This window comes from Bombus vosnesenskii, unplaced genomic scaffold, assembly GCF_011952255.1.
Source record: "Bombus vosnesenskii isolate JDL3184/JDL3185 unplaced genomic scaffold, Bvos_JDL3184-5_v1.1 scf7180000013273, whole genome shotgun sequence".
In the NCBI taxonomy this organism is placed as follows: Eukaryota; Metazoa; Arthropoda; class Insecta; order Hymenoptera; family Apidae; genus Bombus; species Bombus vosnesenskii.
The window spans coordinates 1,587,644-1,615,063 of NW_022882931.1; the positions used below are offsets into that span (position 1 = coordinate 1,587,644).

At 41.5% G+C, this 27,420-nt stretch overlaps 2 protein-coding genes across 8 annotated transcripts in view; one reads left to right on the forward strand and one right to left on the reverse strand.

Moving 5' to 3' along the window:
- LOC117231774 (RING finger protein nhl-1) overlaps positions 1 to 27,420 on the reverse strand; it is a 56,860-nt gene that overhangs the window by 27,361 nt on the left and 2,079 nt on the right. For 6 of the 7 annotated variants that reach the window (XR_004493017.1, XR_004493018.1, XM_033490507.1 and 3 more), the window contains exons 2-4: positions 26,016 to 26,123; positions 1,653 to 1,834; positions 533 to 766 (exon numbers count right to left, since the gene is read on the reverse strand). Coding sequence is in view for 4 of the 7 variants with exons in the window: in XM_033490507.1 (XP_033346398.1) it covers positions 533 to 766; positions 1,653 to 1,832 (414 nt within the window). In the remaining 3 variants the exon portion in view is untranslated. Of the gene's footprint in view, positions 1 to 532; positions 767 to 1,652; positions 1,835 to 5,383; positions 5,531 to 26,015; positions 26,124 to 27,420 lie in introns of those variants that run through there. The other variant, XR_004493019.1, reaches the window with a different exon arrangement.
- The window catches only part of LOC117231776 (troponin T, skeletal muscle-like), a 52,084-nt gene that overhangs the window by 1,940 nt on the left and 22,724 nt on the right, over positions 1 to 27,420 (forward strand). The gene's annotated exons all lie outside the window — the stretch shown is intronic.

Below are 27,420 nucleotides of genomic sequence, written 5' to 3' on the forward strand. Positions count from 1 at the left end.
ATAAAATATTAAGAGAAAGGAGGAAGAAGAGAACGAGGGAAAGGATAAAAGGAGGCAAGAATAGATAGAAGGACAAAGATAAGGAAACAATGGCTAAAGGCGAAGGAAAGAGAAGCAGAAATCGATCGCGAATCTACTCTGTACGATCTATTTTGAATCTTCATCAACATCAAACAGATTATTGCATTCCGATCTCCATTGATGTCCGGGAGTTTTTAATCGCCAGGGAAGCGGAATCAGCAAATTAGTAGAAATCGAAGGGCGAAGATAAAGGGATGGATGGTGTCCGAGCGTGAAATCGTTTTTCTCGCCTTAGCGAGTCGATGTTTCTACGACGAGATCTTTTTTTTTTTGCACCCAAGTAGAGGCAGTCTGCTCGTCAGTCCTCCGTAAGGTTAATATCTTGGCCAAAAATAGATTTCCACGGAGTAAACAGGCAAGTAACGCGATTCTTTTTACGGCGAAAGGTCCGTGGTAGCGCGACGTATTCTTAAAAGAATTTCCACGTGAGCACGTGGCCCTTACGGCTTACCTGGGAATTGATGCGCGTGATTTCACGCCTGAGGATGTCCATGTGAGCGTCCTTGCATTCAGGGCAGCACTTTTTCTCACAGTGGACGCAGAGGGAGCAGTAGCTCTTCTCCGAACAAACGCCGCAACGTTCCATTGTTTGACCGCTGGTCGGGTCTGGTAGCTCCCCAGTGATCTCGATGTGCAATTCCAAGAATCTTTGCAGGGTCACGTTGGTCGGGAAGGCCTGTACACCCTGGCGACAATACGAGACAAGTTAAAACCGCGCTGCGGTCTCCCTTAATGGAATAACCATGATTCTCCTTCGAAATGAAACGAAAGAAATTCCAAACAGAAGGATAACTTTGATCTCGGAGTACGGCTTTTACCTGAAATTGAATTTCATACGAGAACTGTTTCTAGACCGGATTCCTTCGTTCTGCCCTTCTTTTTTTCTCTTCTTTTTCTCTCCTGTTCCCATTTATTCCCGTTTGTCGTTCGTGTTCGCTCGCATCGTCGCTTTTAATTAAGGACAATTGTGTTACGTTTGACGCCGAACGGTCGGTTACCACCTTTAGGGTGGGAAGAAACTGAGACAAATGGTTGGCGAGACGCGTTAGATGAAACGCGAAACTTTATCCAATTTTGCGAGGGATACGCCGTCGCGGTGGCTTCGTTGAATAAAGATGAGGCCACACATTATACATTGTTAAAGCAAAAACCTCGTACGCTGGTATATTTAATTTTGCGCGTGTACATCTGTGTTTCGCGAAAGTCTTGCTTTGTCCCGACCAGCTTACTTCTGTGTTTCCTTTTTGATTCACTGCTGACGTCAAACCGCCCGTTTCAGAGAACGAAGCAAACGAATCCTAATTCGCGAAATCGATATCCGTTTTTCTCTCGCTTTCTCGAGTTTAGGACGAGCAGGAGACCAAGATGTAACCTCTTATAATTGCTTTTGTTCTCGCGAACTTGCGCTAGAACTATAGAAGCCGCGGTCTGTCGACAACGTCGGTCGCGAAAACGTGGTTAAAGAAGTAATAACTTTTTAAGGAGCAGGAAAGTCTCGAAAGTTAATAGTCTCAACATTGGCGCGTAGTTTTAACTTTGTTTGTTAAATCTTTGGAGAATTGATCGCTCACCTGGTACGGTATACGATGTTCCGCTCGACATTCTGGACATTTCACTTGTCGACGCACGTAGTCAACGAGGCCATCCATGCACGGTTCCATGCAGAAGCTGTGCTGGCATGGCAAAAGCTTCGGGTTCCTGTACCGGTCCAGACATATCGCGCACGTTAGCAGTTGCTCGAACTGCTCCATGCCTGCGAAATACGAGAAAACACTTGTTATTTCTTCTGCTTTTTATTCAAATCCGTTTGGCTGTCGCAGGGAATTTTATCAAAACGTTTATTGAAGATTATATTTTGTTTCTTTAATTTTGCATTTTAATAATAGATGATTATTTAAACGATTTAACAAGTTATTCGAGAAACGTTGAATTCGTTTCGATGCCAACTTCAATAAAAAGAATTACGTATAATTTAAAGTATCACGGTTACCTTGATCTTTTACCGAATAAAAAGTTTCCTAGATATTTTGCATTTTTGCAATTTATCCCCAGCTACGTGGAGATCGACTTTTGTAGGAAATATTTTTTTGATCAGATTAGTAGAATCAAGTTGAAATTAATCTTAAAGCGTCACTCCGGTAGCCAATTTGTTAAATATATACAAAAGACGTAGCGTTTGTAACTCGGTGAAACAAGGGAGATCTCGTTATATTAAAAGAAAATGTTTTTAGTCGGGCCGCGTCACAGGTTTAACCAATTTCCGGTAAAACATTCGCAAATCTTACGCCACTCCCTGAAATACAAAGTGATCGTCGTCACAACTAATAAATAGTTCGAACGTGTAATTCGTAGTCTGTTGCAATTCGAGATTTCTATTGTGCCAAGTCGTTATTTATCCTGTCTGTTTGCTAAGAAACGTTATGTTCTCCAAGGAATATTTTCCTTTCGCGATTCAACGAATAGTCGGATTACGAGGAAAATCCTAATTCCCTCTCTCTATCTCTCTTTCCTTAATCCTCTTTCTTTTAATCTCTTTTAACGAACGCGCTTTCCTTAATTCTGCGTGACACACCGACGCACCGGTGGCCAACAAGACAATGTCAAGTTCTTTTCGAGGAGTCATTGCTCTTCTATTTCGAGACCCGGTGTATCATCGACGAGAAGTTGTTGCCCGAGAGATGGGTAAACCGAGAGGGTGTCCCTGTGAACTTCGTGCGCTGCAAATTGGCCTGAACGACGACTCGGTCTTGTAATTAGCCGAGTGGCTTGGCAGCGACCGTTTCGTATTCTCGTTCATCGGTCCGGTTCAAAATTCACCGCTCGATTTATGGCGGTGATCGCGGCACAGTTTCGAAAGTAGCCACCAAATCATCGAAAGTACTCCACTTTGATTGGTACAACGTATGAAACTTTAGATTGCCACCACGTTTTCATTCGCTTTCAACGTTGATCAGATGCAATCGTGTCTCGAGCCAAGTAAAATAACGCCTGGCCTACAGATTTTTCAATATCATCAGCTTATTAATATCCGTCTATTCTCATTCGTGACATTCGTCGCGACGTTCTAATATCGTTCTCCGTTATCCTCGTTTAGAATCACTCAAAGGTCGAGATCAAACAGTTGTCATCTATCGCCGTTTTTCGTATGTGATTTCTTCTATGGTTATCTCCCGATAATCGAGTTTTACAAAATCGAGTTTTAACTAGGAGCGCGTATCCATTTGTAAATATATAAAATAATCTTTATTCGTTTCTAGACTGTGGATTTTCATGCATTTACGTGGTATCGAGATACGAAATATATACAGAATATACGCAATATTAAGAAATGTAAAAAATATTCAAAATGAAGTAGTTTCATTATAATGTTTGACAAAATAAACTCTCCTACCTAGGTTCCATGTTTCCACCTGTTCTCATGTAAATATGAATGTACATAAATACCTACGGTCTACTTACCTATGGTTTGTACCTTTTTACTTTTCAAGTAGCCGTAGTTATTGAATCTTGCGACAAAAGTAATCCAAGCTGTATTTTATCGACACTCTCGTCGTAAAAGTGATGAAAAGTAATTAGCGATGATAACGCGAATCGTTATTATATGGAATTTTATTTCGAAGCGATCGTGGCTGTGAAAGCTGGCGATAATTTCCTCGGTAGATTCTGGCTCGTCTTCCAATCGACTCCCGAACGACATCGATGAAACGCGGGTGGGTTAAATTTAAAATCCGGCTACACGCGCGTACAGCCACAGCGGAGTATCAGGGATTATTTCAAAGTAGTTCTCTCAGACACGCACGCAGCCGACGATCGGAGCCAAATTCATTTTGGCTTTCGCAACATTCGGAATACGTAGAGGCGACGTCGAAGGCCGCGCCAACGACCAATCAGCTTCTCGCAGAAGTCACCGCACTGGAAACAAGCGGCCACATTAGAAAGCATTGTTACTCTTAGACGAACCACTTGTTGATCTTAAAGCGAATTCTAGGGTGCAACAGGCGGCTAGATGCTATTGTATTAGCAACTTTCTGGATGGCGGGGGCCAGCGGCAAGCAGAATGTTAATCCTGACACCTAGCCGGAAGCTAGCTGCTGACTTAACCGGCTTCCGTGGATCTGCGTTTATTTTGACACCAGTCTTGTCACGATGTTCGCCTCCTTTGCACGATTATCTTCTTGCGCTCGCCGACACGGATAAGAGATTATTTCAGTAGATCTGTCCTCTGCATAGTCAGACCTGTCGTCCGACCGAGTTCTCTTCGACCGAGTTCCGTTCGACCTCGTTGTTTCCGTAAATTTGTTTCTTCGGTTGCTTGAGATCCAAAGTGTATGGTATTTTTGGCGATCGTGTTTGTTCAGCAGGCAACAAAGCGCAAGGACCGAGCTGCTCTTGCTCACGGGAAAATTCGGTGGAAAATAGAAACGTTCCGAGAACGAGACAAAGAATGAATGGATTTACGTATGCATGTTGGAGGATGAAAAGTTCTCGCCAACAAGGAGAATTGTACGAGGTGTAGCGTATACTCGGAAGGTCAGGAAAATTCTTTTTTAGAATGTAAGAAGCGCAAAGTCCAGCAAGTTCTTTCGATTAACCGTTGATGACGCGTCAAAAGACGCGCACAAATGCACGTGGCGCGTTATTATTATATTTTCGCGCCAAGTGCGGTCGAATCGTGTCGCTGATTCAGCTTCTTCCTTTGTCTGCTTGAAATTTCCACCGAATATTGTGGGCGTATTTTGAACAGCCCACACGATCCAAATTCTCGTTTACTTGATATTTAAATACCTGGTTTGTTTGGCGCGGCGCATGCAGCGCGTGAAACGCGATATTTCTATTCATTTATTTTCACGATTCCTTCAACTCTACTATATATATATATATTTGTCAAGCGAGACTGTACGAGATTCCTTCGAAATTCTAGAGAATATTCGTCGATCGAAGCGAAGGAATGCCTAATTAAATGTAGCAGCGTTGTAAACTATAAATTAGCGAGCAGTGCGGCGAAGCGATAACAATGACGATGCGAAACGATTGTAAGGAAGACGTCGAGAGCGCGCTATCCTACGTTAGAAAAGTATTTGCGCTCAGGAACATTGAATTTGCTCTGTCTCGTTAGTCGTCCTGGATTCCGATCTGCATTCAACGAAACCGCGCGTCAAATTTTCTGAAAATTATCGTCGTTCTAGCGGAGCGAGTCGTATCGCATCGGAAGCGTCTCTTTGTAACAAGCAAAGACAGAGAACATCTACCAGCAGGGCAGAGAATTCGGTTTATTTCATATTCGCGGAGTTTGCATACGTACCCAGAGAATTATACGTTCAACTCTCTCCCTCTTTCTACGGAACTTCAAAGCGTCGGCATAAAACAAATCCGAGTCCGTTTCTTTCCTTCGAGCGAAAAACAAGGAGGAAGAAAAAAGCAGGGAAAATAAAGGGATAAGAAAGAGAACGGTGGTAAGAAAGAAGAGGAAGAAAAAAAAACGGGCAACTGTTATCGACGAAACTTCGTTGCTCGTGGAAGAAACTTTGCCGGAGACTTTTCTCCTTGGAACGAAGGAAGTTTAAAAACGTGCACAAAATGCTGTATTCACACGCGACACACTGCCAATGACGTTCTTATCGATCCATTCATGAACGCTTCCAGTGTTTTCGTTGCTGTGCAGAAGAATCGCGTGATCCTCGAAAAGACGAGAACTTGGTAAAACGAAACTTATATAGTTGCACTGTCGGTTTTCACGAGATACTGAGACACACAGGGATCAGCGCGTTGCTGGAATCGGTTGGTCCAGGGTATACTGACACTTTTCGACGTCAGTGGCCAGACTTACGCTAGCGAAGCGGGTGCTATACTTAGACGGAGACCTTCGATTTCCGGCGGTATGTTTTCGACGAGAGATCCACGCAAGAAACACACCGGGACTTTGAGAATTCACGCACGCGTGCGTGTTTCGTCGATGGACTCGCGCGTGCTACACAAGCTTTTCTCTTCTGAACGAGACTGGCCACTCGAGACAGAGAGAGAGACGAAAATTTGGTTTCGATCGTGAGACAGAGAGTAGAGGGAGAATACTTGGTTGCGTGAACGATCGAGCGAGAAGAGACAAAAGAGACCTTGATGTAAATATAACGTGTCTTTTGGAATCGTTGGTTTAGAAAATATCTGCCTTTTCATCTTTATTCTTAAAAGCTCGGTGTTTCGAGTTAGTGTGGGATCTGAAGAATGTAGTATAGCGTTTCGGCGATATCGTCGCTGTTACATTGTCTTGACGTAAATCTAACGCGTCTTTCGAATCGTCGTTTTAGAAGAGATATTTCTTTTCATCTTCGCATCGAACATCTCGATTTGAAATAAAGCGAAGAATCTTAAATATACGTAGCAAAGTTTCGATCGTATCGTACGTGTTAATCCATCGGTGTAAATTTAACGTAAACTCTGAATTCGTAATTTTTCAAAGTATCTATCTTTTTATCCTCGTGTCGGAAACATCAACGTGAAAATTTTAATATTAAACGAAACGTGAAATTTTAACGATCCAGTAAAGTTTCGATGGCAACGGAACGTTTCCTATACGTTGGAAAGGAATGGTTTCACTTTGGTTCATCAGTTGTTATTAAATTGGCCGATAGTAGCCGTTGTCAACGGTAGACCAGAATTCCCTTGTTGAATGTCGTTCACTCTAGATTACCCGCGACAATACCGGATTTGATTTCTAATTTGCAATTGTCCATTTTGTAGCTGCGGATTGACGAGACGGGCGTAACGAGCGCCATTTAATAAAGCCTTCTGTTTAACGCCAGCATTAATATGCATTTTGTCGTTTCGCTGTAGATCGATGGAAATTCCTATTCAATTTCCCGTCACGACCCGCATCGAAAATCAATAGGCAACGGTGAAAGTGGACCATCAGTCTGGTTATTGTTATTTTTCCGCGTCTTTAATTATATCGTTCCCGATTTAGAAGGAATTCGATATATCTGCGCGCGAGCGTCCGTGTATGTATGTGTGTGGAAACGCATATTCGTCGCCTCGTGATCTATGACTTATTTATTAACGCGTTAACACGTTTCGATAAATTTAGATGACGAATTCACATCGAAAATAATTGAATTAATATTTTCTACGTTGTACAATTTTTGGAACATTCTCGCGAAATCTATTTCGTTGAATCGTACTTTCTATATCATCGTGATTGTCAATGACGCCTTTCGTATTTAATGGCTCGTGAAAATATTTGGACGTTTACCATCGAAGAATTGTATAATATGTATATGATGGATATCAGAGTTGCCAGCGGATTTGGAAACAGTCGTATTCGTTTCTAAAGTATAGAAGACGAAGAGCGACGAAACTAGTTTAACGCTGATTAGAAATTATAAGTTAACCCGTTCATTGCGATTAAAGTTAAAACGATGCAACGGCATGCACGACGTCAGCCGTGAATCGATATCAATTATATTCAATCTGGCTGCAGGCCAAGCACCGAGGCCAATATTAAAGGCTAATCCAGATGATCGGATACAGTTGCGCCAGGAAAATTTTACTGAATTGCCTTCCTAACGGACTCTCGTTTTCCATCCGTTTGTACGATCAACTGGAAAAACCATTTTAATACCGCTACCCAATTGATTCAAGTAGCAGAACGATATTGCAACGCTGTCATAACTTTCATTTCCTTTTCTTATTATAACTTAACTTTACTGATCCTCTTTCGTTTGTCATCATTAAACCTAATCAGTCTGGCGTAACTAAGGAGAGAATCAAACATTCGTCGAAGACGTTGATAATTCTTTTTCCAAAGCAACAGAGAAAGAGCAACTTTTCCAACTTTGTGCATTTATAACACGAGTTTGCATAAATATCCGACGTCTATTTCGAAAATCTCTTGGCATAGTCTTACAATTTACGTTAAAAAATCTGCACGATTCCATCCTCGTTGAATAACGTTGTTTGTCAAACGTGGAACGAAATTTACCGTTAGGATAGTTGTTACGAAGTTTTGACTAGAACAGAAAAAGTTGTCGTCCAGAAATAGTGACATTAGCGAGAACGGGTTGCTGATCGCGATTCTATGCTCCTATTAGCGTCTAGCATCGGCACGAAAATCCATGCTAAAGTTAGCCACGTTAGGCACGTTCTCGATTCTCCAGCGCTGCGTATTCTCAGGCAGAGCTCTCAGAATAGCTCCGGCAGTATGCTGCTTTTCTTATCGACCTGTGCTTTTCTCTAGTCGGCAAGACAGCTTTCTACACGGGAATTTACCAGGTGGCTGTTTTAAGTCGGCAAAACTCGGTCGGAGATTGTACGAGGTCGATAACTGGGAATTTTCTTACCTAGTGGTGGCACTCTTGTTACGATGAATGAGATCACGAACGAGAAAAAGGATGCTCCGAGAGTTTGTCTAATTAAATTCATTGTGGTCTCGGCACGCTGTATAAACGCGAACAACCATTATCTTCATAGTAAGAAACGTTTCTTTTCAATTTTATGATTGCTTTTCTATTTTACAATTTCCGTCTTTGAAGAGTTAAAAATGCCTTAAATACTCTCATAGATGGAATTCCATCCCATGCAAATCTCCTTTTACTTATCCTATCGCAGAGATATACAACGATCGCGAACAATCTTTCTTTCATTCGCTACTCAAGTATAATGGAACGTTCGATTCTACTTGTTTCGCTTCGTGAAACTCTTACTCTAAGAATATATCACGAACTTTTATTCCCCATAGCCTTAGAAATAACGGATAATCGTTACTCGCAAGAAGAATGGAGTACCGAAGGAAAGAAACATAAGTGAGTTTGATCGTTTCGGTGAAACAAATTCGTATCCACGATCACCGTGTTCGCAAATGAACACGATCGTTAAATGAAAATTGCTCATAACGCGGTCGGAATTTCATTTGGTCCAGTGAAAAATTTATGGAACGTCTATGACGGCGTTTATCGCGCGACATTGCAATGATAGATGTATTATCGAGCATAAAAAGGTTATCGCGGTATTAAATTCATTGTATCCTTTTATCGGTGTCACGGTTATATTTAATCGTATCACGATACGTTTACAAATCCGACTGGCGGGTGTTATTCCTGTGTAACGTATTTCCTGTCGTACTAAAAAAAAGAAAAAAACGTCGATTCGTGTTGCCGGTTGTTTGCTTCAGTTTGTACCAAACATGTTCCCTCAACCGAACTCGTCGATAAATTGCCGTTGATACTGCGTTTCTTTCTCATTATGCGTAGTCGCGTGTTGTTACCATCCTCGTACGATGCCAAGATATAATTATCAGGCAAATTCAGCAAAACGAGGGCGAATCAAATACAGTGAGACAGTGTCCGTTTTCGTCGTCGTGATAACACACATCCATTATCGATTGTTAAATATTCCTCGCAGCGTGCGAAACGTCGGCAGTGGAAAGCCATTGAAACGCCGAGGAATCGAAACAGTGGCCGCACCACCCGCTTCAGCCAGTCTATTTAACGTAACAAAACTATGTCTATTTATCAGTATCGACGAACCATTGTTCGCCCACCGTCTGTTTTAACCAGCTTCTCTCTATCGATTTCCCTTGGCCGAGGAAAAAAAAAATTCTCTGCACGTCTCGTATTTTGTTACCCTTTCTAGCTTTTCTAATTGACAAATGCTCGGCCCCAATGTAGTCCCTAGCCAGGATAAATCTATATGAATTTTTCCACTGTCAGTCGACCGACTGAAAGTACCTTCGCCACTAGCTTTAGCCCTCACTTCTCCTTTTTGTTCATGTTTTCCCCAGTGTATTCTCGCGGCTCTCCTTAGTTTTCCCGCTACTTTTTTCTCCCCTTCCCTTTGTCGTTCCGGTCGCTGTTTCGTAGTCACCCTAAACTTTCCTGATCCCCGTTTTGTCTTTCTTTCTTTCCTACATGATTCTGTCGATAACGCGTTGACACGTGACGAATGGCTTGCTACGCGCGTGACTTTCATCAATTATCGGCTGAATTTGTGAAACACCAAGAAAAAACATTGTTTCCGTTCACCTTATGGGAAAATTTAGTAACGTTAAATATTTCGTTTTTACATACAGTAGATTGTCGAATGTCTGCTTAGTTTACAAGATTCAATTTTTTCGTTGTCTAAATCTCAGTGTCGTTTCAACAAAGAAAAATGTTTGGGATGATCTCTGTGCATAAAATTGGATCGTGAAAAATCAAAGAGCGCAGCTGATTAATATATTCTAGGTCGATCGATAGTTGATCATAGTACGTGAATTTCTTTAAATTTCATAAAATTTTAGCTTCTCCCCATCTGCTTCTATGTACCAGTTGCGTCTGAATTTTCAATGCTGGACGGTAGGTCGACCGTAACTCGAAGCTTTCGCTCGGAGGATTAGAGTTCTGCCAGCTCACGTTTTATTCCTTTCGAGTAGTCTCTTCTAATTTCATACGTCGTCTTAAACAGTCGTTTCGTGATTCCGTTCTCCTTCACTTTGTTCGCCTAATCTGCCGTTAAAGTTATACCGTTACGAGGGATAACGTGCTAAAAAGTACGGTGCAACTTCTTTTACGGCCACAGAATTAGCGCGGTGAGGCACGTCCCGAGTGTCTAAAATTGCGAACAACCATGCTCGAGGACACGGCAGAGCGATAGTCACGAACTGCGTGTTCATATTCGCATGGCACAGCCGAGCCTCGTAATTGCGTTGTAAAGTTTCGCCCGAGCCATTTCGTTTCCACAATTGCTACCTTTTATGAGATATTTCGTTCAAATAATGACGTTTACCTTTTTCACCCTAAGGGCAAGAGTCTATACACGTATCTCGGAGGCGCGTCTCATAGATTTCCAATTCTCCTCTGGAGAAAATATTTTTTCAGTCAAATTCCACATTGAAATTTTATCGTGACGGTTGATCGATAAAAAAAGCTAGTTTAGAAAACGGATAAATGCGTCGTCTCTTTGCCGAAGCAAGATAAACACCAGTTAGGTGATGTTTGTTTTTCTTTAGTCACGCGAATCCATTCAGCTTTGCGACGAATCAGAAAGCTTTTCCGTGACATTCAAGAGCAGGAAGTCCTTTTACCTTTGGGAAAACTGGACGCTATCCGTCCACGGCGAATTGCCCACGGCGCGCCGCATTATCATTGTGCAACAATCGTACAGAAAAACGTATTATTTGAGAACATCGCGCTGTCCCAATGAGAACACGCTCTTATCGTTCTCATTTCTGCCACTGTTTCATTATAGGAGTCGGCCGATTTGGTGGAAAATTCTGGAAATAGCGAGTCGTAATTTAATCGGTTTACTTCGTAACAATTTTCGAACAATTTCAAATAATTTCCCTTCACGCGAATCCACGAAGAATTCTGGATATGAAGAGTCTAAATTTAGTCGGTTTACTTCACAACTTTACCTCGCAAATTTTCAAACAATTTCAGGTAATTCCTTTTCGCACGAATCGACCAGGAATTCTGGATATGAAACGTAGAGACGCGAACGACTTATTCTCAAATTATTCTCAAATGATTTCCCTTTCTATCGCTTGGTCATTCAATTTGGTGAAAAATTCTGATAATGAAAAATCGAAACGTGGATATCGTATTTAAGAATAATTTTCGTACGATTTCACACGGTCTTCGTTTACAAATTTCTCTTCCACTTGATCGGATATTTGTCTAAATATCTACCTTATTAGGATAAGCTCTGTGTTATGCTTTCGTTGTTCTGTTACTATAGTCTAACGACGTTTGTCAAGGGATATGTCGAGTAGTTTATGAAGAAGGATGCTTGTTCCGGATGCTGCTTTTGCTCCCGTTGTCGTCCAGGAAGGTGATTTAGCGGTTGCGACGTGTGCAAGCGCAGCGTGTTTTCTAATGAAATTATTGAGAAAGAACGGAGCGAGAGCGATACCCACGAAGAAAACTGTCGGAGGATCGAGTAACAAGATCAGCGGAGCGTAACTTAATTCTGTGTGTTTACTCGCTATCATGTGAAGACAGTGGATCTAAAAATCTCTGGCTTAATCTCGCACGGAATATATGACCCTTATAGAATATTTTGCCCTGTCCATTATTTATTATACCAGCCGTCGCCTATAGTATGAATAATTTCGAAATATTTCCAACATTCTCGCGAAGTTATTCGCGCGATAAAAAACTGAAATTTGACAAAAGCGTCCGCGGCGAAACAATGGTCGAAAAGCAGCAGCGGCGTTGATTTACGTGTCGGTCGGGCAATTTTTTCAGCTTCATCCCGTGGCAATGTGTGGCCTCGATGTTGCTACAATAAGAGTCACTAGCTCTCGTTTTTTCCACGTCGTTTCTTTCTCCGTTATATATATATTTTTTCCCTTTTTTTCTTTTTTACGTGACTGGTTGATAACAGAGGTCGAGCAATATTTTAAAGCACGTCATAGCGTTTTGCGCGTCAGCGTGGCAAAAATCACGGCGTTAATATAAAAATTCTAACGCCGTTTCTTTTTGCATCCCTTCGCCTACCCTCTGTCCTCCCTTTCCTCCTTCTCCTACCCATTTTCCTCTATTCTTTGGCGAATCTGCGAAAATCGTGCTTGCACGCGTGTTGCACATCGTCGGCACCGCAACCACGTTCGTGTAAAAAACCACTATCGCGTTTACAACGACGCAGCCGTGTGCACGTGGGTTGTAGATTTGCGAGCACCGCTTCTGACCGCGAAGATCGTGTCGCAATAACAAAACGGAGGAGATTTAAGGCTTCTTTGGCCGCATTGTTTATCGCGTTAGAGCTACGTTCTTCCGTTGGCAACGGTTCAACGATGTTTGTTCGTCTCTTTCTCCAGAGCCAGCAAATAGGAGCAAAAGTCGTACGGTTCTATCGGACGATACAGCTTGTTTGCACTTGGACGAAGATAATTTCACGTCGACCAAGACAACGGGCCCGAATGTGGGCGGACTTCGTTAGGAGGTAGCTCGTAATTCGAATAATTAGAATTCGCGTCTGGATTTCTGTAATATTTCATCATCGGTGCTTCCGATTCAACCAGTCTGATTTATCTAAGTTTCCCCGGCGAAACGACCTTTAAATCGAACAATTTATGCGTTCCTCGAAGCCGAGAACACTGTATTCTTTGTTCTTATTGTCTGTCTATTTCTTATCGCCGGAGAAAGTATCGATACGATGGCGTAGAACAGGGCACACCTTACGGATATCAATGATTTTGAAATATGGCGGGTTGAAAATCATAGCGTGGCAAGTGAAGTAAATTTAGACGCGTATTTTGCTGTTAAAAAGTAACGTTCATTTAATTTCGTAATTAATCGGCTTTTTACGTTATTCTCTGTCGCGATACGTTTCAACGAATTTGAAAAACCATAACTTCTACCAATATTATTATACGAAAAAATAGCAACGGTGTGACTTTGTTCGCGTGACTCCATATAATAACGAAAAAATTGGATAAACTATCCAGGTAGCTGGACAGTCAGTAAGTTACGATCGACGTTCGAACGAATGTTAAATCGATAGGAGTTCGTTAGGCGATAGAACGGTTCTCTTCCACCTTCTTCTCGTCCCTCCATTTTTCCTGCATATTCGCTGAATAGAATTCGTACCATCGTCCAATGTTTAATTACGAGAAGACGTTCCAATATTGACGTTGTTCGACGCGCCCGATGTCGATGAGTTTCCAACAATGGGATCTTATAACTTCCGCGTATAATTTCCGTGAAAATGATCACGAGTTCGAACTTGAAATCTCAGACAATGGGGGACGAAAGTTGCGGAACGATATTCCGAAGTAATATGCGCTCTGTATAGACCCTCCTGCCAGCTGTATAATCTATAAGCCACCCTTTGTACTTGGCAGCTGCGTAAGACTGGTCCACGAAACAACGTTAAACAGCTTGGTGATAAAACTCCATAAAACTACCCTCTCCTTAAGAATCTATATATCGATCGACGAGTCGATATTCAGAAGGCGAAAGGCTGCCAGGAACGTTGATTTATCGTCGGTTACACGATGTATACGTTAACATCTTGAAGTATTCGGACGTTTGCAAACTATTGCAGATATCTAAACGATATACTTCGAGCGAAACTCTTCGATTTAATTTTGGCACGTGATATTACTTCAGACAATAGCATGAAGATAGTGGATATTAATGAAACAGATAGTTAATATTTGTTGCTTATAAACGAAAGATTAACGATTAAAGTTGGACGAAAGTCGATCTTCTGTAGAGAGATTCGAGTTAAGTGACTTGAAGCGTGTTTATTCGCTTCGGTTTAAATTTGGCAGACCATTTGATCGCAAGTTTGATACCAAGTATCTAAATACTTGTAACTTCTGCAGGAATACCGCGAGCACGGGATTTAATTAACGTCGCGGACTGTCGAGAAGTCGATTAAAAATTTTTTTCAACCTGCAATCCATGTCCTTCTCGCGGAACTTTTAAATGGCTTTTTAATTGAATTATACGACGGATAGTTAATTAATTTCTTAGAAAAAGCCACGACGACCGGGCTCCTGAACGCAGCCGATTAATCGAACCGTTCTTCATCATAATCGGGCGGAAACGCTGTGGCACAGAGACGCTCGAGTTTCTCCAGGCTCTGATCTCCTTCTTTGCAATTCTAATATTTCTCTTCCATCGTTGGTCCCTTAATTACGCGCTTTGTAAATATTTTACCGAGAGGATCGGAGAAGGAAATCAGAGGTTAAGGATGGATAAAGCTGGAAACATCGATTGTACCGGTTGATCTTAATTTTTTAGTCACCGTCTGTCGAGTTTCGGTGTCCGTTGCAAGTTCCATCGGGCGTGGAACGTTTCCAGCCGAGATACGCGTTGATCGTCGATTTATATTTGACTGGGGCGCACATTACCATGGAGTTTTTCAATTAATTCGATGCCATTATACGGCCGGTCTTTATTCAGAGCCGGGTAGAAGTGGGTCGTAGGTTGGTGGTCGACAATACAGCACTGCCAGAATCAGAACTATGCCGAGTCAACAAAGAGATAATCATCGTGCTTCGCATTGTTAATCTTAATTAACGCGGCGGCGTAGATCAGGAACACAATATCGTAAGAAGTTCCCGCGTTTTATTCCAACGAAATTGCGGGACAGGGTTTGAACTTAATTGGACGGAGCCACCTCATTCGTGAGACCACCTCGAGGCTAGAGGTGATCTCGAATAAAATGAAATTTTTTTCTTTTCTTTACCGTCGACGATGAGAAAAGAACAGAAGGCGGCTGGCAGTGGGGACAATAACCAACGACAAAGACGTTGCTTGCCACCGTTTTCTATGCTACGCCGTTGACCCTTTTGTTTTCATCGATTCGCTTTGCTAGCCCTTTCTTCATCCTCAGATAAATCAACGGTTCTTCAATCTACGATACGACTGAGGATTCGATCGAGGATTCTCGATCGAGACACGATTAAAGAGCGAGCAGCAATTTCTTCAATCATAACGTTCCCGTGTTTCGCCTCTTTGTGCAACCCTTTGATGTTAGTAGCAATACCGGTTGCCAGGTTTGCTACGAACGTTTGTTAGGGCGATATCGAGTGGATGCATTCTTCGAGTCCCTTCGCCAATCTATCTCTTTGCTATTCCCTCCGTGAGAAGGTTGCATAGCCGCATGATTTTCGTAATTGCTTATGCAAGAACCACCGTTCAGACTATTCTCGACAGATTTGCATAACGCATAAGCAAGCTACGTAACAGGGTTGTTTGATATTATCGTTTCCATAAGATGATTCAGACGAGCAGTCTGTTTCTCGTTCGCTGCTCGTTGCAACAGACTCCAATTAATCAACCTTCTCTTTTTATCTTTATACCGGACGTCGAATATCATCCGAATGCGTTATGAAGCTATCGTGCAGGATGAATATCTGGTTTTTCCTCGTCGTTATTTTTTACGGAAACGTCGCGTTGAAAAAGTCGTTAGCTCGTGGCGGAATACGGATTGAATAATTTAGCGCGTTTCCTCCGCTAGTTGTTCACGCACTATTTATTTTAATTTATATCTCGCACGTTCTTCGCCGGTTCTTCTATTCAAATGTTGTGCCGGCGCATTAATATACATTTGTAGTCGAGCGATATATTACTGGAGAACGTGCTTCCTTGCCTTCTCTCCGTCGACGCGACGCGACGTGAGGGGATCCAACTAACGCGGGGTAATAATGCGTGCCTCGAAAGCCCACAGAAATTGCCGATATATACCGCGATCGTGAAACGAGATGCCGTTTGCAGCTCACAGCCGACTGGGTTTCGCAGGATTTTACGATAAGACAGAGCTTTGTCCGCGATTAATTTCACGAAAAGTTTCGACGAGCTGTTGAACACAGGTGGATGAAGAGCAGCGGAATAGAATTTCGTCGGCACGTTAACGGCGAATTTGGCGCCTTTGGCGCACGCCACGTTCAAAGGGTAAATCCGAGGAAAGAGTGGCCCGTAGAAATAATAGCGGGTAGTCGCCGATTCCAGGGAAGAGTGGCGATAAGCGAAGCGTTTGAGTTGCTACGAAACGGCGATCTATTATTCCGGAGCATTTTAATGAAAATTCTCGCAGCGACCGAGGGGATGTGGCACGAGATTCAAAGAATAACTGGCGATGAATAAAACAGTGATGCGTCAGAAATGGGTGAGACCGGATCTTCGTCTGGCGTGAATGGTTTCTTTGCCATTCTCGTGGAAAATAAGAGACGAACGGGGAGGAATAAGCTCTCGTTGCCAGTTCGTGTGAGAATAGATAGAGACGTTGACGGGGGCCGCATCACCTTGACGGGATGATTATACCACATTTTACGTCACGGCTTTGCGCAGCGTGTCACGTTTAATACCGTAATTCCTTCTCTCCTTAACGCAGTGCTGGGATATCGATCTTGCACTCGAAAAGGCAAAGAGAGGGATGCTTCCTCGCGCCAGCTTTCGTATTTCGCTATCGTAAAATTTCGAACATAGTTCCGGCAGAGTCTCGATACTCGTCGTCTTCTATGAATAAGTTTCGTTTTAGAAATTGCCTTTACTTAAAGCGCCGGTAGTTTCGCTTAGCTTTTACCAGGAGTCAGAGAGAAAGAACCGGTAACACGAGAGTTACACGGAGAAAATGAACCCACGAGAGAAGAATGGTTCGAATAGAATGGAAAACCGTGTAATTGGTCGCGTTATTCTTCTAGCTAAGTTTCTATGGACATCGCTGTCCCGATTGCTTGCCAGGTTAAAAGATTTAAAACGATTTAAACGATAAAGGCCAGAACATGGCACGTAATTTCGGCGGTGATGTTCCTTCCAAAGTCGTGATTCCACCGACTGTGTCCCCATACGCTTCCCAGTTTCGCGCTACGTGTTTGATCAATTAATCCATTGTCCCAATTGACCAATTAACCCTTACGCTAATTGGCGATTCGCCGTGGTTTTAGGAGAATAATGGAATGAACGATACGCGTCTACAGCGATACGAGACTAGCTCGCTGAATATTCTCTCTATGATTTGTACGAAAAGCAGAACAAAGGAGAGCGAGCTTTCTGAAAGAGAATAGTAAAGAATCGAGCAAGCCATAAATCAAACCAATCTTTATCTCCTTAATTTCTGTTTAATCTTTCCTCATTAATTCGGCATGGAAGTAGCAGGTTGTCGTAGGTAACGTGGTGTCCTTACGTTGAACTTTTAAAACTTTTATCAGATATAGAAGCGATCAATAATAATGAATTCAAGAGGTTCCATTTTTCTCCTCTTTTTTTTCATTGCCACACTATTTTATAGGAGAGCAATTTGAAAATTCAATATATCGATTAATTCGACAGTAAAATCTATCTTTGACCAATGCCAATGTTTATAAAGTCAAGATGTTAGGATTTGAAGAGATATGTTTAAAAGTTCAAATAATTTCTGTCGTACAAGTTTCTGTTGTTTCAAGTTTCTTTTCTAATACAATACAGATAGAATTAAAGATTATGCTATATCTGCCTTTTATCCTGTCTTGGATATTTTTTATCAGTTAGACATTCACGAAATATCAGTTAGTATTTTATGAAAAATTTTGACATTGGCATATAGAAATGTTATTATAATCATTTCTAGATACAATTTAAAATTGTTCTTTTTTGATATAGAATATACAATTGTCTAGAAACTCGATGTTACTCGTTTTTGCAAAAATATGAAATTGCCATTTCTCGCATCAAGCCATACAAATAATATTAATACCATCGATCGTTTAGGCTGATATCAGTTACTAAGTTAAGAACTATCAGTTAGATGGTAGTTAGTAAGATAAGATATTGGTTAAGTTAAACCAACATAACACTCATTAGCATACTTTCTTTCGTAATCACCAAGTGGTATAAAATTGGGAAAATTAACAAGAATAGACTATCATATTTCTTCCATGTAATTTTCTTATGGAATGACGTAACATTAGATATCGCCAGAAAAAAATGATATCCTCGAATTTTCTTTCACGCCAGTCTGGCTGGCTTTTCGTACGTTTTTATCAGCGATTTACCGTGGCTGTATAAGGAGAACGAAGGAGGGTGAGCCGAGTAACTCAGGCGAAGAAAAAAAGAAAAGAAAGAAAAAATTGCGACTCGATCTATATAAGCGGGTCTCGCTAACGATCGTGACCCTATCATTACTTGTATCGCGTTGTAACGTGAACTTAGCCTCGGGCAGTTCGTTATGGATGCGCCATGTCGCTTGTCCGCCATCGAATCCCTGGAACGGTTGAATTGTAACAGCGGATAATCGTTGAATTTACGAACGCCACGGTCGTTTGCATTCGGCCCTGTCTGCTAATGAAATTTATGGTGGTCGGTTTTGTACAGTTTCGCCGTTGTGATTGGCGCAGACGCGACTTATTCTACGTTCTGTGGACTCTGTACTTCCGATATGCGGGTATTTGCATGCACGAAACTTTCGCAGAGTTTTGAAATGTCCCGTCTTGAATCGCTCCCAAAAGTTTCCGCCCCGCGAGTTTTCAGCAAAACTTCCGACGATTTAGTCTCGAATTTTCAAATCTTCAACGTTTCGATTCAAATTTTCGTGCGGTTAAATTTCAATTTCTGACGGTGTCACGTACAAATTTCCAAATTTAAAGGTGCTTTTCATCGGTGTATATGAAAGTCGGTTGCCGCGTCATATTCTTGACGCTAAATCTAAACGAATCGAATTCCCACTTTAAACTTCAGATCTTCGAATCTCCGACCAACTATAGTTCGATTCTTCCAACGGTGTGACATTCAAATTTTGAAAGAAGTCTAAACGTTCGTTAAACGTTTATTAAGTTTATCCGATTGTGTTTCCATCGGCGTACACAAAGCCAATTGGCGGCAAAATGTTCTTCAGACTAAATCCGTGTCCAACGGTGCACACAGGACTAGCTTAAATCGGCCAGCCCGCCCAAAATTGGATCACTTCACCGACAAGGGTCGAGTGGATAAGCTCTCGCAGTATTCACTCCTTTAGTGCTCTTTTAACGCTTTGCTTCTTGTTCCTTCTTCTCTTCTGTCTTCTTCCATCCCTTTCTTTTTTTCCCGCTCTCCGGCGGCACTGCACGCGTGAGAGCACCGCAAACGGCAGGGGGTTGGGCGACTGTGAAAGGGTGCATCGTGGACTAACGAGGTACAAAGTGCAGCTAGTCACGTAATAAATGTCACAGAAGAAAGAAGAGCAACTTCTCACTCGTGGCTTTGGCGACGTTGCAAAAAATCGAGATAATCACCCGGTATTATTAGAAGTGGATATTTGGCTTCTGTCGTGATTCTGTTTGCGTTCTTTATCTTCTTCTTTCTTCGATGTACCCTCTGCTCTTGTGTACTACGTAGTGTTGTTTTTAGCGCAGTATGCCGCCAATTTATATTTATTCATATTGATCGAAACTTTGCTATATGATCGGTTACGTTTAATTATTCCTTCGATCGAAATAATTCATTTTCATTCCCGTTAGAGAACCAAGTGTGTCGAGTTGATTAAACAATACGAACGACGAATATGAGATCGATTGATTAAATGTATATATGTATACGTATATATTAAAAAAAAAAGGACAAAGGAGCGTATCGATGGTGGAAATGAGATGCACGTTAAACGAGCAATTTAAACATGGAAAATTGTGTATGGAAAAAGATACGTTCGCTGTGGGACGGCCGGTGATAAAGCTAATTAACCGCGGTTGTAAACAGTTTATGCCAGCCAACTTAGAGATGAAACGGGCCAAACAAGCCGCACAGCCGATGAAATCGATGTGAAGCTACATGATGTCAAATTAAACAGTACGAATGGTGATGGTTTTAGCTGGTCCGGTCGAGCTGCGTTAAAATCGTATTTAATGACTCGAGCGAAAAGTGAATACCGAACGAACGCGATGTTTTGTTAAACGAATATTAAAAAAGACCATTATTTGCTTGCGATAACGAAAACCGATGATCAACGCGTGGCGTTTTATTAAAATTTTTTAATTCGATCTCCTCTTTCGTATAAACCGCGATTATGACAAAAAATTGTCATTGTGTTCTATTCTGGCGAAGGTGACGCGACTGTTTGATCTTCCTAACGTTAGAAATTTTTTACGTACGAAAGATAATTCATCGTTGAAATCAAAAGACGATGCTTGACAAATTTTCTATCGGGTCGTGTAACAAATTTTCTTGCATTTCTTTGAAAAACCCTCAAACATCGTTACTTTCATTTAAGAGCTATTTAAACAACGATGTGTGCATTCGTTTGTTCCACTATCCCTCGCAAATGGAGAAAAGCTCTTGCTCTTTCATTCCAGGTATCTTCCTTAGTCGTATTAAAATATTTTTATTTTTATTTTGGCCGCATTTGGGAAAAGATTCATTCGATTTCGAATACATCAGGCAACGAAATATTTTGATCGTCGTTCTTGAAATAATTCTTGTACCAGATTACCGCTACAAATTATCATGGGTCAACGATAACCCAAGGTATCATTGGCTTAGCGTTCCATTCTTCGATTTCGATTTCGATGCAACGTATCGCTCCTAAGGGTAGCGCCCTACCTTTGAAAGAAACCACGACGTTTATGGAATTGTAGTAGCGTCGTAAGTACTCAGATTTCCATGACAAAGGGCGGTTATTTCAAGAAACGTAGGAAACGAAGAAATTTGAAAGTCCACTCAGCGTACGTGTCTGATTTTTGTTCGGTACATCTGCGATTTTCCTGTAGATTTATGACGCTGTTAGCTTCCTTCTCTCGATTCTTCCATTCTACTGTCCGCTTGACCGGTCAAAAATAACGTATCTATACAGCCAGTCATAAGTATCTATCCGTTACATTTATTCGATAACAAATTTATCGGCTTCAACAAATTCCATTTTATTTAATATTTTATATCGCAAGGCAGATATGCCGCTGAAACGACAGATTTACAGCGAAATAACAAGAGGATAAAAACCGACTATGTTATTGAGAAACGTAAAATAATTTGCGCGTTGTTTTATCGAGATACGAAACCTGTACAATATGAAATATAAAGCGTTATACAGCTCGGGGATACAAATCAAATTTATATAGTTTTAGAGAAAGCAGTGTCTAAAGCCGAGAATATCGGATAAGATCGATGATAATCGAGCTCGTCTTCGAAAAGAACAGCCGAGACGAGATGCTGGAAGCCGATATGAAACCGGAATAGATTTTGCCAGAAGAGACTATCTATCAAAGATTATCATCGAATTGAACGAGCAAGTACGCGAGAGGGCTTCATTTATCGACGAAGATCTCGTAATTATTAAATTCTTCAGGGGAGATTCTTTAACAATTTAAATGAGACACTGCAACTTCCTCTGGGAAGGTTTAGTTCTTCAAGTGGAGAAGGCTGCTCCGCTCTGCTAATGAAAATCGAAAGGACGCTTGGAATTAAATATTTCTGTCGGCGCTCGTTTCGCTGCTATAAGAGGGTTTACGAAAACACGCCGTTATTTAGGCAAAGCTAATTAAAGTATAATTATCCCAAAGTAATCAGCGAGTATGTTAAAGTAACGATGCTGTTCATGACAGGTAGATTTCCTTGGGGAAGAAGGAAATTGAACGAGAAACGAATTTTTCATGCGGTTTAGGGCCTTCCGAAAATATTACGGTCGTGTTGGGATAGGAAAGCAAGTCGTCGAAGATTCATCGACGGGAAACCGGAGTGTTTTTCCTTGATGAAAAATGGATTTCCATTTGTACGAATACGTCACACATGTCCACCGTAAACGCTGAATACAAGGAATCTATTTTTCTTCTGACAACGACTCCTGCTAGATCGTGTCGTGGATCAATCTAATGTTTCCCTGTTGGATAGAGATTTTTAGGGATCCAGGGGAACGTGATGTATCGTTCGGTGGATATCGTTCGGACGATGAATTTTAACGTAGTACGTTTTATTAACCTTTCGATAACGTAGGAAAATGACGATGAATTCAGAACGAGTTAGCAGATAATTGTTTTCTTCGTCGTTAAAATTTCTTGCATACTTGGTACCAGATATTTCCAATTTTTGTAAGAAATATATGTTAACGATATGACGATGTTTTATGTTCAGAATGAACAGAAATACGGTTTTTCCAAATTATGTTTTTCTCCGAAGAAGTATAAAGGTGAAAGGAATAAATGATTAGAGGAATGTACAAGCAGATAAATGGAGCATGTACGTTGTGTATTAATAGCCAACACTCGGAGCGTAGCGGATCGCGGGTCGCCATAACGTTAATAATAATCGCGTGAGATACGCTGACATTTTAGATGTTATGTTTACAGCAGTGTCCTGGTCTTCTTCGTGCTATATCGTAAAAGAGCTACCATTCCACTTCGAAAATGACTCGGAGGATCGTAACAATTTTCATAAAGAATTTAACAATCGTTATCATTTATAATATAATTGGTAAAATTAATATTACCCAGTTTAAAATTGAACAGTCGTGCGATGCATTAATTCTAAACCGACCAAGTATTACACGAGATATCGTATAACTTGAGGAGATATTAGTTTCAGCAAGGTTAATGCTATAAAAACTTACTGCTCTCCAATGTGCAATTCCTAAATTAGAGTGCCGGCAATAAAAGCTTGGAATTGAATTTCGCAGATAGTAGAGATTCGCGAAACCGTAGAAAATAATTCACGTACGAATGCAATCTTCGATCGGAATGATCAAACGAGAAGGGAAACAAACGGGTAGCATTGTTAACAAAGAGCGGAAGAGCGGAGATTCGAAAGAACCAAGAGAGAATATCGTGGTAGCGCCGTAGAAATCTAATCCGAAAGATAATTCAAAGGCGAATTTATCTCCGCGAATGGCGTGCAACCGATCATACGTGACTTTTGACGTATCGGTCCGGTTATCGGTACGAAATTTATTCTTATCGAAGAACGAATAGCTCTGGTATAAACTAGCCCGGCCAGGTCACTGGTAACGAATGTATGTACACGTGTAACGAATGTTTAAATTCGAATTGTAGATCCCTGTCGGCCGGATGACATTTGCCTTTGAAACACTGTGAATTTATACTCTTTGCCCGTTATCTCGTCCAGTCACAGCAATAGACCCATTAGTTAATTGATATAAAATATTCGTTGGGACAGACGATTTTACATGACAGTTACTTTCTCCGTTCTACGTATTCTTTGTGTTCTCTCGCTGGTCGTGAGGATTTGAATGAGAATGAAAAAGAAAAAAAAAAAAAAGGAAAAAGAACTGAAGTGGACGCGTTATCGCAAGTTGAAATTTCCATTCTAGCTAGAATTAGCGGAACGGTCATGGTTCTTGTGAAAAACGAACATTAATTAGTAAAACGAAACGTGGCACATTTAATTGCGCTAATTTGGGTGTAGATAGGTCAGCTCGAGGCGCAACTTCCTGCGTTCACTTTTTGTTAAGCCGTTTCGTTAATGGCGACTTTCAAATTCAAAAGCTTCGTTTTTCCATTTTCCCCTCTTTCGTTTCTCTTTTGACTTCTTTCTCCTTCGTTCGCTCTACGTTCCATGCTGCTTCCTGGGCGACGAACAAAAATTGCCGCGAGACCTCGTCTCATATCACCGAAGTTTTTCCACCGTCGTTCGAAACTGCGGCTCGTTGATTCGCCGAGGACGAGCGCTACTGTAAAATGATTCTCTCGTCTACGTTGGTAAAGTTTTTTTTTACAGGAGAAGGGTCGCCGCCGCCGACGATTCCCTGGAAATTACAGTTTCACGCGACGGCGGGATTTGAACGCGATACCTCGATGAAAAGAAGTAATTAGAGTTATTTCGTTTCTGAGCAGCGGATAAGAAAGGAGGCGCTTAAAACGCGAGGGAAGATTAATTAGCCGCTCATTTCGGATGAATAACTACCGCGGTAAATAGGAAAACAAATGTAGCTCAGCGAATCGAACGTTTCATTTCTCTTCTTCAAACGCGGATTAAAGCGCTCGAGTTTACAAAGTTGCATCTTGAAACGGGTCCAACTGTTACTCTGCTTCAGCTTCGAGCAACACAATAACAGCTTTCGAGTAAAACCAGAGTTTATGAATCATTTCGAAATTAAACATTTCAAACGCTTAAATTCAATCCTTCGATGGTTAAATTTAAATCACTGGATCCGAATGCCCCAATAGTCGAATCCGAACTTTCAATGGTCAAATTGAAACTTCGCAATTCCCGCTTCCAGCTACTAAATTTAAATTTCTAACGATCGCATTGAAATTTTTCAATTCAACTTTTTAATGGCCGACTTTCAAACTTTTGAATTAGCATCTCGAACATGTAGATTCAAATTTTTACATGGTTTTCGGGGATATGGAAATTTTTCAATCCTTAAATTCTACATATTATAATTAAGATAATTCCGACAAGGAAACAAAAAAAGTTGCCTGTCTCATTTCACGTGTTCGTGAAGCAGCTTCAGGTAAAGAAACGAACAGCGTTACACGTATCGCGATATCCACGTTCGAAACTTATGGCTGAACCGACGATTTCGTAAAATCTCAAGAACGAGGCTACGACTACGTGTTGATTAATCAAACAGGGCGTGCTTGATCGGAATGTTATTTCATTGGAAATATCAGCGCGTAGGAACGGCGCTTAAACGCGCGGAAAATATTGCCAACATCGGCTTCTAAAGCGATTCATCGTTCAGCCCGTTTGAGAGAAAGCAAATTTCCTGAACACGCGATAATTGAATTCGTTTGGGAAACACCGTTTCTACCAGTCCAATTTTACAGGTTGCAGACGTGTCTGCGGCTATCCGATAATATTTTTTAACCCGACATTCGCCACTTCCAGTCAGCTGGCCAGCTCTGCCCGTGCACATTCATCGTTCCGTATTTATTCGGGCGCAGCTTTTCATTTTCACGCGAAAATTGAATCGTCTAATTGCGTGCATCAACCAGTGAACGATTAACCGTCTGTATCATTTCGTCGTCTGTTTTACTGTTTTTCTTTCTTTTCTTTTCCCTTCGATCGAAACGTTTCAAGCGTAGGCAAGAGAAGAAAAGCGAAAACGGTGGCGAGAATTTAATACTTTAAAGAATCATAAGCCTCTCGGACGAAGATTGATTGGGCCTAGATTCATTTATTCGCCCGCCTCGTCTTAATAACTCGGCGAAAGCAGCTGCTATACCATTATCCTGGCAAACTTTCGGACGTTCCTTTTGCTTTGAGAAACGGCCGTTGATAAGGATCTAACGCGAGATTAGAGTTGTAACGAAGGCTCATCAATAATCTCGGCTGAATTTCCATGGCATCGATCATCGGGACGAAGCGAAATTTTCACGGCAAACAGTATCGCGAATCTGAAATTCACCGTTCCGTTCTAATAAAAATGTCGGTAAAATTCCACTTTAGTTAGGTAAATGTTTTTCTAGCCGTCAATCCCTGTTTTATTGAATTTTTAATTCACAATCATTCGGGCAAACTAGGCTGCAGGGTTATGGATTGCAAAACAAGCATAACGTACATGTAACGTGTGGTTAGCGTTTCGAGAATCGATCGAGAAATAGGAGAAGAGCTTACCTGGTAGACTGTGACCGCCTTATGGCGGCTTCTTCCGGTTGGGGGCCCTCTCTATGGGGGCCCCAAGTGGTCACACCCGTCGTTCACCAATATCCGGCGCTGTGACAGCTAGAAATCAAATCACCACTGTTAAACGAGTCGTCGCGCGAACACGGAACTATGATCACGTAACCACCAATTCGACACGCGATACAATCGGGAAACCGTGGTCATTCTGTTTGTTCTCTCCCCCCTCCTACCCATACTATATGTTGTGTTTTAACCATAAACAAATATTTCGACGATTCGGCGGAAACTAGTGAAACGAGAGGTAAATATAAGTTGAAGCGTTAGGTAGAATGATTCGAGTAAGTGGATCGTATCAGTATGCGGCCAGGCGGGCGACCAGTTTTAAGTAGATGAGACGCATTCCTGGTCAGACGCGATTGAACGTTAATCCATTAAGGACTTGTCAATCTCATTTGTTTGTCTAATCATAAAGTTTCAAAAATTCTTTCAATATTTCTTTCATTATTATCTCTTCTTCCGGATAGAGTTTACAATTTTACGAAGTGTTCTAAGGATTTTATGATTAACTATTTCCCGTTTAATTTATACAATTCCTTTCTGTGTTTCGAATTTGTGCAGCGGAATTTTTCAATGCATCTATTTGTTTCATAGATTTTTCGTATCTTGCCAAAACAGTAATTTACGCTTTCTGCATAAACTTCAGTAACGTTTGTAAAATATACTATTTTGTCCGTTTGATCCTGAATGGGCTGGATCAAAGCCTTTCACAACGATCGTATCCAGCGGATATTTCCGAATACCTGTATGATTCCTGCAACGAAATAAAAGTACCTTCCACTCGGGAAGTATCTGGCGCAGAAATCATTTTGCCAATGAATTACCGATAATTCAGGAATCAGCAATTTCCTTGGCGAAAGAGCGGGAAGAACAGTCGCCACGTGGGGATGATCTCATCCCCCTTCATGCTCCAACTTTAATCGCGCCTCGCTCTCTTAACCTGGACGATCCTGTTACACCACACTCACCCAACATTCCAACATATATTTTTAATCGTAGTTTCTCTCTTTCTCTCTCCCCCTCCCTCTCGCTCTCTTTCCTAATTATTCGAAGCGCCAACACGAAGAGACACGCGTCGACACGGTTTCCCAATTTAAATCGCACGCCGGATCGATTGCGTCTCGCGAGATCTTCGGCACGGCCGTTCGGAAAAAGACACGGCGAAACGTTGGAACGACGAAGAGGAACGACGTGGAAGGAGTTTGTGGAGAAATAGAAAAAAGGGAAATGAACGAAGGGAGGTTTAGGGTGGGTGAATGGGCGGCCGCGGCACGGAAGAAAAAGCAGAAAATGAAAGGTCGTGTCGCGACGCTTGATGAGGATCTTTTCCTCGTTGCCA